Here is a 13,140-nt window from a genome sequence, read left to right as displayed (position 1 = left end):
TGTCACCCCCTCCCTCCCACTCGACACCCCACGGCCTTGGCCATCTCAGTTCTCGCCATCCTGGGCTCTCCCGGGGCTCCTCTCACTGTCTTCCTCACTGATCTGTGCCCATGCTGTCCTCCCACCTGGAATGTTCTTTCTTCCTCCCTTCACCCAGTGAACTCCTACTCATCCTCCTGCTATCCATTCCCGTCTCACCTCTGCAAGGAAACCTTCTCTGATTAGATATACCTCGATATTATAAACACACAGGCCTTTGGGACGCCCCTCGAAAGTACTTATCACAGCCGTAATTTACACACACACAACACACACACACACACACACACGCACGCACGCAGCATCCGTCTCCCCCAGTGGGCTCAGAGGACCCTGAGGCCAGAGATTGTGAAGGAAGCTACTTTGCATTGTGATGCCAACGCCCGGCCCAGCACTTGGTCTCTGGCTTACCAATGATGTAACGCATTTTTATTTGGTTATGAACCAATAAAGTAGAAAAGTGAAGGAATTGTCTATCTGTGGCTAAAAACTAACCTGGGAACTAAAGTACCCATGTCCCTTGAATGTGGCTTTTTGACCCAAATATTTATTTACGGCAAAAAGGAGTCATAGAATTTTAAGCAGTTGAAACATCTCTTGTGTCTGGATGTATATAGGCTCCTCCCCACCCCGACCTGCAAGCAACCCCTCCCCGCCCCCCGCCCCAAAGTACTCCCGGGACCCCTGAACAGCCACTCTACATGGTATGGAGGGAGAGCACATGGGCAGGGTCTGTGAGCAGCCCAGCACCCCAGCACCCCAGCGCTGCCTTCTCAGGCATTTGTTTTCTCTCTAAACATTTTCTTTTAAAATTACCTTCCTTTATCACAGTCCCGAGCCTTCCTCTCCTGCCTCTCTCTCTTCTTTCTCTCTCCCTCCACCCTCTCCACTCCCTTCTCTGTGCTGAGTTCATTATTGCCAGAGCGTCAAAAACATGGCGCCTGTGCCACCGCAGCTCACTCTGTACAACGCACAGAACAGGCCTTGGACGGGACGAGGGGACCGAGGGCCCCACTCCCGGGCCCAGCCTGTGGCAGGCAGTGGCCACGGCTCTTCTCCAGACCTGACACTGTCGCCGCCGCTGTGCTCGCAGCAGCGGGCACGACAGACAAACCCCCTGCCCTCGGGGACCTGCGAGCGCAGGGCAGCAGGGTAGCAGGAGCACAGGGCGCCCCGCGAGGCGGTGGGAAGCCCTCACCGGGAAAATAGTCAGGGGCTCGTGAGGGGCAGGGGTGGTGGTTGTGACTTCAGACAAGGCCTCATGGAAAAGAAGACATCCGTTCTTGCAGCCCCTAAACTACCAACAGCCTGTGAGGAGGCCACAATGCTCCCTTTTGACAGGACGGGAAACTGAGGCTGAAGAAGTTAGACAACTTGCCCCAAATCACCATAGCTCGTAAGGCCACAGGGCTACCAGCTCTGGGTGGCTCTAGAATTCTCTCAACTACACGTCATGCCACAGAGCTTCACGGGAACCCTCCGTGACCTGCAGGGGATGGCACATTTACTATCTTCTGAAAAATGTGCAGACATGAAATCCACGAATGGGCAGTTTACCCTGAGGACACCTCCAAAACGAATGGGCAAAACCAAAGAGGCCTGTGAGGGGTCTGGCCCGTGGGGTTCTGGTCCGTGGGGTTGCATTCCATCAGCTTCAGGGGCCTAGAGGGCAGGGGACGAGCTGCCCCCCCGAAGGGCAGGGCAGGTGAATCAGGGAGTCAGGTGGGTGGGAGCTCAGGCTTCTGAGGTGCTCAGGCTGGGCCCGCAAGGGAGGCTGCTTCGGGACACAGCGGAATCCAGAGCCAGCGGAGGGCATGAGCGCCGGGCGCCCTCTGCAGGCTCGCAGGGTGGACACAGAGGCCTGAACTCGAGTTCTGGTTCTGCCACTCTCTGCCCACATGTCCTCAGCCGGCCCTTCGGTGCCTCACCCTGCTCGCTCTACAGGGAGGGACGGGGGGAAGTTGGAGTGAACAGCCGGGGAGGGCTGTGAAGGGGTGGCATTTGCAGAGTTTGCCTCCTAGGGTGGCAATGGCTGGAAATGTTGGTCCCTGCTCTGTGGGAAACTGCTGATGAGAAGCCCAGGCCGTGGGGAAAGTTTCTGGGAATTGGGTGGGAAGGTGAAGAAGAGAGCGTTGTAGGAAGCTAAGTAGGATGATGCCTAATTCCCGCGCTCTGCCCCAGAGGTGTCGAGTCTGGTGGACAGAAGAGCAAATTGGACGTTGATACACTTTAAAAGCAGAAATGGGAAGAGCATGAACTGGTTATTTTTCCCTTCCCTGCAGAGGCTGAGTGCACTGGTAATTTTTCTTTAGCCAATTACGAACTGTGCAACCCCAGTGACTGACTCCTTCTGAATTCTCTTATTTTATCATAATGAATTCATGACTCATTATTCTTCTTCTAAAAAAGTAGTTCCAGGAAGAACAAACAAATCAACCTGACTTCCTCGCACTCTTCTCTCTTTTGCTTAATTGTTGTTTTTCTATAAGACCTTTGCGTTACTTTCCCTAATTTTAAGAATTTTTTAATCAACCCATCGGTAATGCACCTACTGTGTGCGAAATACCTAGAGAGTCCAATTCTCTTGGGAATCACGGAACCGTAGGCACGCAGTGTGGCAGTCCATCAGAAACTCCCACACTCAGTTCTTCTACACTTAAAGAGTGGGACGGCCTGAGAGCTTTCCTAAGAGAAAAGATTTTCCATCTACAGAACCAGAGGCCCCCGGCTAGGCAGTGTGGAGCACTAGCCACCTCACAGGGGGAGCGCAGCCGTGCATCTGTGAAGTTGGAAAAGATAATTCAGCAAAAATGAAGACACTTCTGGCCCAAAAAGAGCCAGCATGTAGAATGGATGGCAGAGCCACTGCGAGCACACGGCGTGGGAAGGAGAAGCAGGAGAGGCCATCCTGGAGAAAGCTGGGAAATTCATCAGCGGGAAGTGAAGCCTCTGGACAGAGAGGCCAGTTGCTGCTCTGCCTCTCGCTCGGCACACGAAGGGGTGGGAGAGCGAGAGAAACGAGGGGGCCAGGATGGCTCCTGCTCAGGGCTGGCCAGGCAGCACTGCTGGCTCCTCCTCTGCGGGGCTGGACATCCTCCTGGGGAGACGTGGAGCCTGGACAGAGGGGAGGAAGCCCCAGGAGAGAATCAACACAAAGAGTGAAATTCTTGCTGCCCCTGGAGACAACGATTTCTTCTGGTGACAGCAGAGCTTCATATGCGGAGCAGCAGCCGCTGCGCGGCCAGAGATGCTCGCCTGGAACAAGCTGTCCTAGTGTCCTGTTGTAGATTTTATTGAAGTCTTCCCTGAAAGAACCAATTCATCTCTCCACTTGGAGGTTCTCAATACAGCTTTCCTGAAAAGTTCAAGAACTTTCATTGCTTTCTTCCTGCCTAAATCCACACGCAGACCATCCCCCAGCCCCTCCAGGCCACTGTGGACTCCAGCCTAGGTTTCAGGTTCAGACACAGGGCAAGGGGGGGACGGGGGTGGGGGAGACCATGGTTTCCTCAAGCTTCCTTTTTACTGCCCCTAACAGGTGGCCACATCCCTTCTCAGTCTCCAGCAAATGAGTGAATTTCAAAAGCAGCAATAGAGGCAAGGAAATAGACGTGTTATTCTTGTTAAGAAGTGAACAACAAAAAAAATCATCTCAGGAGGCAGAAAGTCCTAGTTTTCAAACTAGAGAAGCAAAAAAGATCAGAAGCAGGGAGGGTTGTTTTTCATCTGGAGGCAACCGCAGCCTTCGGGAGAGAAGACCTGAAGTCTATTCATAACTTCTTGGGTATAGGCACGAGAGAGTCAAGAGGTGTTAGGGGGAATCATTTTTTGAAAGCCCAGTGTGTCCCAAAACCCCCGAATCCCGACAACTTGATTTCCTAAAGGCCAACCTGCTTTTAAATGTTCAAAAGAGCCAGCACACAGACACCCCACAAGGGCCTTCTATGCCAACCTTCCGGAATAAGCTCACTTACAATCTTTGGAAATCAGCACAGTCTTTGACACTAAGTGGCTTAAAATCTTCCTAAGTGACCAAGGCCCACTTCCTTGGAGGGGTCCCGGAGCGGCAAAACTCCACATAGACCGAGGTTTTGGAAATGAAAGGCCAGGGGGAACGGGAGCCCCCCGCTCCTACCCTTCCTGCCTGGGCCTTGGCTACAAGTGGAAGGGGGAGCCGGCGGCAGGAGCCTGGGCCAGCTCTCCCCTCACTGCCTGGGGGCGCCGCCACCCGGGCAAAGGAGCCAGACCTCTGGCTTCTGTGTGCATCACCCAGTTCTAACCCTTTTAGGGATGATGGGGGCGGGTGCAACTTTAAGAGAAAGTTAAGGGGGGTGGGCAGCACAGTGGGGCATGTGGACACCAAGCAGATGGAATTATAATCAAAACATGCAAGTGGTCCAATGCTACCTCTCATCCTCTTGCCTTCTGGGAATTCCAGAATGTTTAAAAGATCGCAACATGAACACTGACAGATAAAACCTGATAAGCAAGCATGATTATACCACCTCACCCATTTCTGGGCCTATTTCTCCTAAAACAATGTCTCGTCTTCCCTCTAATCTCTTGGCTGCTGATCGCCTACCATCTAACTCAAATCCAAGGAAGGCAAATTGCTACTATGATCATTTCCCTAAAGCAACCCTCCTTCACTTTGCTTTGCTTCTCTTTTGGAATAAAAGTCTGCCATAAATGTTTAATTAAATGGAAGTCTTTCTACTGTGAATGACTAGCTGCATGAAAGGCTCTTCATTTTTTTTTTTTTGAGAGGTGTGTGCGTGTGTTTAAAATAGTCCCTATTAATTTTCCTCTATTGATTCTCTGGCTGGGGAAGAGCATATAGTATTCAGCATAGAGCTCCTCTGCAGACTATGTTCAGGCAGCGGTTTGGATTGAGAAAGGGCACCAAATGCAGTATGCGTCAAATAGACCATCGTTCAATGAAGTCACTTAGCTATTCAAAACATGTTCAGCCATCACTCAACCGTTTGCACCAAGAATGTTGGGAGGGGGCCCAGGATTGGCGCTCCTTCCCAGACATCACCCATTTCCCAAAGAGCGGCTTTTGCTCAGTTTGGGTTGGACCCTGGGGCCACATCAGTTTCTCCCTCTCCTGTCTGTTTCCCTCTCTTCCCCCCGCCCCCCATCTCCTGGCTTCAACTCCCTGCATCACCATCCCATGTTGAGCTTAAAAAACAATCCTGCAGTCCCCGCTTCCGAACGCTGCCTCAAACAGCCTCCAGTGCTGGTTCACATCAGAAGCAAAACACAGGAGCCTTCTCTCCGCACAGAAACATGCATCTCTCCAGGCATGTCTTTCTGGGCGACCATCACTTGTACACACAGACATCTAGAGCCTTCAAATGCATTCCCTGGATTCGCGTCTCTTGCTAACTGCAGGTTGTATGACCTGCAGGAGTTTTTTCCCCTGTGCTTATTAATGTGTCTCGGAAGCACATGCCTTTATCTGCACCCTGCTCTCCCAGGCTTTATACTGGGGGACCCCTTGGCTCGCAGCACACACACACGGGCACACATGTGCCAATAACCCTGCAAGATCAAGGCAAACAGCTGACACCCCCGCCCCACTGCTCCCCCGCTGTCCCCCTCAACCTCCTCATGCTCCCTCCCGGCCTCCCTGCACAATGTCTGATCTCCAGCTGGCTGCAATGCTGACTCTACTCTCTTCTGGATAACAGACATGTCACTCTGCGTGGAAGTGAATTGGTTCTCAGCCTAACCTGCAAGTGAACTGCTGTTTATTAGAACTTGGGCTTGTGTCCTGTGAGAGACGTATGTATTTATAGACTTTGCAAATGTTAAAATACACATAGACACACGCAGCCAGTCGCCTCGAACGGTACGTGTGGCTCATAGACATTACGAAATGCTCTTGAACTCAGCTTGAGATCCTGGAATAATTAGGATTCACCAAATAAGGATTCTTAGAAACAACAGAATATTTTTTTTTTTTAAAAGAGATTTGCGGATGATGTTGTGTCTGGGACTTTTGGGGAGTAAGGGGCGGAGGAGGGGGAAGGAAGAACCTTTCTGAATTCCTCATTACGAAGAGGAGCAGTGTTGAGAGAGGCAATTATTTGTTCCCCTCATAGATGGCAATGCTACATCAAATGGCACATCCTAATGATTCCAAAGCTGGCAGAGCACACTGGACTTTTAAGGACAATCTCTTGTTGTTTTCATCATATCATAGATTATTCAAATGAAGAGGCTGGGGGAAGGAAGGGGGTGGTAGAGGCTGGAGAGTTGAGTATGGTTTTGGCTTATGGATTTTCTTGCTTCTGAAACTAACCCAACCAACCTTGATCTGTGGTGGAAGGAGTGAAGTAAGAAAATGGTGGCATGTAGAGGGGACTTATTTGGCAGAGGGTGGGGAGAGGGGATGAGAGGGGAGGGGTGGGGTGGAGAGGGGGAGGAGATGGGGAATCAAATACCTTCTAGGCAGCAGGTTCTCCATAATCCAGAATGGGTCATAACTTCCTCGTTCTTTTTGCTGGTTTCATTCTCACTGACACTTTTGGTCTTGCAAACCCCTCTGGAGTACAGCCAATAGTCGGTTCCCACAGCTATGGTCATCAGACTGAAGGCAGCGAAAGCACCAACGGTGGTTAAAAGCATTTGAACACCTCGATCAAACAGCCCCATAATTCTTCATTATATAAACACCCAACCGACTTCTGGTTCTCGGGAGAGTGTGTGTGAAGGTGCGAGTACTAAAGCAAAAAAAAAAAAATAAAAATAATTCCACTACTAATATAATGGATATATGTGTGAATAGAGAATATGGAGAGATATAAAAAAAGGGAGGTAAGAAAGCTCACGTAAAGAGTGTAAATTATAAAGATCACACGGGAAGAGAGAGGCTTGCCTTTTGAGATCAGAAACTGTTCCAGTTGCAGTGATTTTTTTTTTTAAAAAAAGGAAAAAATAAAAAGACACCCCCCACCCCCCCCAAGTGAGATGCCTTAATCTCTTTTCCTAAAATTCTGGTCTCCAGTTTCCATATGTGTTAGCTAATTTGGAGATGGCTTCCACAGTGAACCAGGCAACAGCCGCATTCTCAACACAGTCTCTCATGGTCGGGACCTAGACAGTTAGCGATTGTAAAAGCCGAGATGCAACCTTCCGTCTTGGTTCTGGGCTCTGCGGCCTGCGCCATGAAAAAAATCCTTTGCTTCGCCAGTTGTCTTCCTTGGGGGGTCTCGGGTGCTTCCGTTTCAGACCAGACTTCCCAGTATTTTGTAAGCCCTTGATCTCAGCTGAGCAGGCGCGGGGGTCTCGCCTTCCATGGCTCTGCCCCGGCAGCAGCAGCAGCAGCAGCAGCAGCAGCAGCAGCAGCAGCAGCAGCGGCGGCAGCAGCAGCGGGGCGGGCAGGCGCCGGCGGCAGGACGAGCAGCGGCGGTTATTGTTGTTGGTGGCGGGGGGAGTGTTGGCGAAGTGGGGGAGGGAGGGGGTTTCTCCCGTTGAATCGAGCGAGGCGGGCTTCCCTCCCCCTATCTGCAAAGCTCCTGGAAACAAGGGAGCCGGCGTCTTGCTGCAGGATGGGCCGCCCGCCCGCCCCCCCACTGGTGCCGGCGCGGCCCGCCGGGCGCTCCCACCTACTGCATTCCCGGGTGGTGCTGAACTGGACAGCTCCCCGCCGCGCCCGCGCTCCGCGGCTGGGGCGCCCGCCAGCCAGGGGGGGGCTCGGCCAGAGTCCTCCCTCCCTGGGCGGGCAGCAAGGCCGGGGGCAGAGCCGGGCTTGCCTTTCCTCTTTTTTACCCCAGTGCTCAAATGAGCGCTCTCCTGGGCTCCCGGAGCTTAGAGGAAGGCGTAGCTGGAGAGAGCTCGTTCCCTCTCTCACTCTCTGCGCTTCCCTCCCCCCTTGGTGTTTCTTCCAGCTCAGCCTCCTTCTCATTCCATCTCTACGTGCCCAGAGCTTCAAATACAACCCTCCCATCACAATCAGACTGGCACAAAACTTCAACCAGCCGTTTCTCTGCCTGGAAGCGGTGAAAATATAACCTGGATAGGTAATTACAAACACTGCGTCTATGTGTTTTTTAAATGATTGTTTTCACTTTGCTGGTTTTTGGTGTTTTTTTTTTTTTTTTTTCCTGGGAAGGGGGTGGTTTTATTTTATTGGCACGTTAGCTGCATCTCCTTTTGGTGGTTCCTCTCTTGTCTCTTTGTCTGTCTCTGGCTAACAGGGGGTGTGCAGTGCTCTGTGTGTCTCTGTAGTTTTCCGTGAAATTCTGAATCTTGCGTCTACAAGCAGACATTTTGGAAGGATTATTCATGGAAAAGGGTGCGAAAGGGTGACTAGTGGCTGGGGATGGGGCATGATTTCCATCTCGAGGATAAACACATTTGCAGGGGGAGAGGGTGAAATGTGAATTTAGAGAAGTTTTTCACGTCATTCATAAACTGCATTGGAAGACATAAAAATCTCCTTGTTATGAACATGGAAGCACATCATAACCTTTCCTCCTTCCTCAGCAGAATCGTTATCCTGAGTTAATTACAGCGTCACCTCTTGTTTCTATATGTGCAACTTTTCCTTAATGCCACCCTTGGAAGAAGAAGCCCATCACATTCCTGCTGCTACTGATTACATTTTCTTTGAGCAGTTTATAGTTAAGCCAGTGAGAGCACACGAGACAGGATGTGGGTGCACAGTTTTTAATTTGGGGTGGGGGAGGAGCCTAGAGAGAGGTGTGTTTCTGACGGGTCCTTTGGGGGTTAGAGATGTTTCATTTTCACAACTCAGTTATTCCATACTTTTTCCTCTCTCCCTCCATTTTTGTTCGGAGATAATTTGCTTGACAATTGCCCAGTAGTGATCTGGTGTCTATTAAAGAGTATATAAAAGATGACTGAATTAAAACAGATTTTCCTTGATGTTGTCTAACTTCTTTCCCTTAGCTCATAGTGGATCTGTAGGTATAGTCAGTGCATTATTTTTAATGCAGAAAAACTACCTGTTTCTTCACCCTGCATCAAGTTTCCTTCTGTCACTCTCTGCTGTTTTCTCAGAAGGGAAGGCACTTGGGAGAGGGTCCTGGTATCTGGAGAACAGAACCAAAATCCCAGCAGCTCCTGCTCAGGTATCTTTAGGGTATAACCTGCACTTGCAGACTAAGGATTGACAAGACACTTTGGTGTCTTATCCTATGAGGATGGGGCTGAGGGTCAGGGAGGGGCTGATCTGCAGACTCTGCTCAGCAGGAAAGCTGGCAAGTTCAGACCCTGACCCAGGTGGGTGGTATTCTTGGCTCCTGTCCTAGGGAAAAAAATCAGGGGCAAGCAGGTTAGCCTCTTAGATGGGCTGGGCCACTTGGGGGGAGTGGAGAGAGGCTGGTGTGTATCCATGCACACCTGGGAAATTTGCTCTCACTTTCTCTTTCTACCTTGGCTGCCTTTGACCTGTCCAAGAAGTTCCTTCAGACGGAAGATAAAGTCTCCTTATCATTCCAACTGTTCTTTTCAGAACACCCCCTGAATCTTTTGCCCAAAAGGAGTCAGTAACAGAGGCTCAGAAGCTTCTGTTTGTCCACAGAAGCTGCTAACATCTTAGCCAGTGGCTGCAGATTCAGCAGCATTTGATTACTCTTCTGGCCAGATAATCATTGAGAACAGGAAAGGGGGGTGGGGAAGAAGGTAGCAGGTTTTAGGCTGCCAGCCTGGAAAGAACAGAGAATTCTGGAGACAGAACAGGCCTGGGGCACAGCTTGACTTTGCTAATTGGTAACCACAGGGCTGGCTTCCCAGAGCCTCAGTTCTAGCATATGTAAAATGGACTCATGGTCACCTGCCTCCTTTCTGAATTTGTCCCAACTAGTCTCTGCTTTTCACTGCTGTCACCCTGCTCCAGGTTCTGTCATCTCATTTGTAGCACTTCACTGTGACCATGCCCTCTCTCTCCCTGACCTGTGAGCCCTCTGAGGTCAATAGCTGTGTCCTATTCACCATTATATCTTTGGGACCCAGTGCAGGGTTTGTGGCATAGTGGATGCTTGGTAAACAACGGCTGAGTGATTATAGGGTGGTGGGAAGTGGGTGAAGTGCCTGGCACATAGTAGGCGCTCTATAAATGTGACTTTCCTTTCATTTTTCCTCCTACCTCCCCTTTACATCCAGACTCATCTCCAGCTTCTTCCATTCAACTCACACACCAGGCCCCTTCCCCCTCCCTAGCTCTGCTCCTTAGGTCCCTTCTGCAGGCCAAACAAGGCATCCGGGGGAGCTGGTTTGCTGCAAACCCCGCTAGATGGTTTGGATCCACCACGCACACATATTTAGCAGCTGCTGAATGGATGCTCTTAGGGGAGCAGCTTTGTGCCCCCGTGGTTGGTTACTTGGTAAGGGCTTAGAGGAAATTAGCTGAAATGCCACAGGCCTATTTTGAGCTCCCTCTTTGATGGAGTGGAAATAACATGGGATTTGGGTGCAGCAGACCTGGCCTTGAAGCACAGGCTGCCATTTTTCTCATTGCTTGACCTTGGGCAGTCACTTAACCTCTGGAAATCGCTCTGTATCTGTTAAGGAGGGCCGGGAGGAACCGTGCCGTGTGTTGTCAGTGTTACATGTCAACAGCAATGACAAAAGCTAGTGTGCCAGGCACTGATCTGAGTTGAATCCTACAACAATCCTAAGAGATCGGTACCATCATTACTCCCAGGCTACAGATGAGGAAATGGAGTCGCATGATGTTTTAAGTATCTGGCCCAAGGTTGCCCAGTTAGTGATGGCCGAGCTGGGACTATAGTCCAGCAAACTCTTTTGAGACCCCATGTCACAACCACTGTGCTTTGACCCAAGATACCAGCTTCCTGAGTACGTGTCTCAGACCAAGGCTATTTATTTACTTCTCTTCCACAGACGTGGCGAGCATTTAGGGGTACACCTACTGTGTGTAGGGTACAATGCTAATTCCTGGCAGTGCTGAGCAGGACAGATATGATTCATCTTCAAAGGACCTAAGGGCAAGTGGGAGGAGCAGACAGGTAAAGAATAGCCAGACAGTTGAAGAATGTTAGGGGAGGGGTGCTGGGGGGTCATGGAGCAGAGAGACCAAAGCAATCCGCGGGGCAAGGGGTATCTTCTGGGAGGACAGGACATTTAAAGTGAAACACAGGAATAAGAAAAATTTAGCTAGGTCAAGATGGGGGTGGGTGGGTGGAGGGGAGCTGGGAACAGGAAGAGCATTCCAGGTTGAGGGAACAGCATGTGCAAAGGTTCTGCAAATGCACGTGTGGAAAAAGATTGGCCTGTTTTAGGGAAAGCATACTAAGAATGTCTGACCTAAAGATATTGACGGCAGCTGTTTTAGGCTGTAAGCCTGGAGGCCTTGGGAAGGAAACTAAAGCATAAGAAGCAACGTTGGGGGACAGGGGATGCAGGAAACACACCCGGAGACAGGGAGAGCAGGTGGTTGTGGGTTGTTCTAGGCGAGACAGCGGTGACTGGGGCCAGTGTGCAGCAGCAGGGATGGAGGGAAGTGGAGGCATTTAGGGGTACTGGGGAGGAAATTGATGAGAATTGGTGTCCATTACTGAGCTGGGCCCTCTGAGGGAGTGAGAGGTGGGGAAACCAGGAACTCTGCTTTGATTTTGTGCATAATTTTGCTACATTCTCCTGCCTCTTCACTCCTGCTCCAGCCTCTCTCTTTGCTGTGTGTTTACTTATTAGTTGGGAATGTGAACCCATCACTCCATTCTAAGCCCACTGGGACTCAGCCTCACGGAGGCAGGGATTTTGTGCTGCTTGGCTCACCCTGTGTTTCAAACACTTTGAACAATGCCCAGCGCATAGTAGGTGCTGAAAGTGAATGCTGTTACTCATGTAAACTTCTACGTACACGCCTGCTCTGTGACAGGCTCGAGGGAGGCAGATGAGTTTAAAACACTCAAATCAGGGAGCCAGGCAAGCACATAGCCCATCCAGGACGTGCACTCCAGCCTGGGGAAGACCCGGGGGTGTCTGGCATTCCCCACTGTGTGCTTCTACGGTCTCCACACTTCTTTTATGACACTTTTCTCCAGGTTTTGAAATTGCTATTTAATCCCAGCCCATAGTAGGCTCACAATACATATTTGATGGAAAAACGAATGCGTGAACAGAATGAAGACACTCGCTGTGGAAGTCCAGGGCAGGAAGCAAATGTTTCTATGTTGGAAAGTCTCAAGTGGCTTTGTTGCGGGGACAAGCTCACCCTCAAAGTCCAGGTGGGAAGATCGCAATAAGTTAAGGAAGAGAAGAGAGCTTCTCAAGGCGAGGAACAGCCCATGAGAAAGCGGAGAGGTTGGCAGCAGGAGGAGTTGTTCAAGGAGTTGATGTGACTGATGTGACAGATGGGAAGGTAGGGGCCGAACGGGGAGACCTGCAGCCAGGGGCGACCCACTGGTATCACTATCCTTTGGGTCTTGCCCAAACAAGCAAGGAAGTGGGACGAGAAGAGGGCATGGAGCCCGATGGACTTGAGTTTGAATCCCAGCTCGGCTGCCAGCGCATTCTGTGATTGAACCCCACTGAGCCTCAGCCTCCTTATTTGTAAACAGAGATAGGTACCTAGTTAGTTCACACCGCAAGTCCCCTGCACTTGCTTTGAAATGCTAGTCTCCTTGAACTCTGGATCCTAAGCTCATCATTCAGGTCTTGGTGAAATATCACCCGCCAACAAGGCATGGCTGACGACACCATTTAAAACGTCACTCTCTATGACATTGGCCTGTTTTCTTCCATTACAGCCCTCGTTGCAACTTGACACTCTCTTATTTATTACCTGAAATCTCTTCCCACCTACCTGCCTCCTCCAGGATGTCAGACTACATCTGTCTTGCTCAGTGCAGTATCCCCAATGCCGAGAAAGCACCTGGATTCTTGTAGGTGCTTGGTGAATGCTTTCGGAGTGAGTGAGGTGATGATTGTGGCGATTAAACACAGAGAGGTGGATAGAAGCATTTGGACAGGAGCAGGAGCAGGCCTCTAGGGGCCCCTGACCCTTGGCAGGTAGGGGGAGAGGATGGGAAAGGTGAGAGACCCCTGGGATGCTCTGAGAGCACGGAGGGGTGGGGTGGGTGAACAGGGCTCAGACAGTTCAGA

The 13,140-nt window shown here is 50.7% G+C and overlaps 1 protein-coding gene across 1 annotated transcript in view; it reads right to left on the bottom strand.

Annotated features, from left to right (window-relative positions):
- CACNG2 (calcium voltage-gated channel auxiliary subunit gamma 2) overlaps window positions 1-6,983 on the bottom strand; it is a 100,937-nt gene extending 93,954 nt beyond the window's left edge. The window contains exon 1 of the mRNA XM_084254953.1: window positions 6,492-6,983. Coding sequence (XP_084111079.1) covers window positions 6,492-6,702 — 211 coding nt within the window. The 5' untranslated portion in view covers window positions 6,703-6,983. The remainder of the gene's footprint in view (window positions 1-6,491) is intronic.
- Window positions 6,984-13,140: the final 6,157 nt, after the last annotated feature.

Source organism: Talpa europaea (assembly GCF_964194135.1).
Source record: "Talpa europaea genome assembly, chromosome: 15".
NCBI lineage: Eukaryota > Metazoa > Chordata > Mammalia > Eulipotyphla > Talpidae > Talpa > Talpa europaea.
This window is presented reverse-complemented; position numbering and strand designations above follow the sequence as displayed.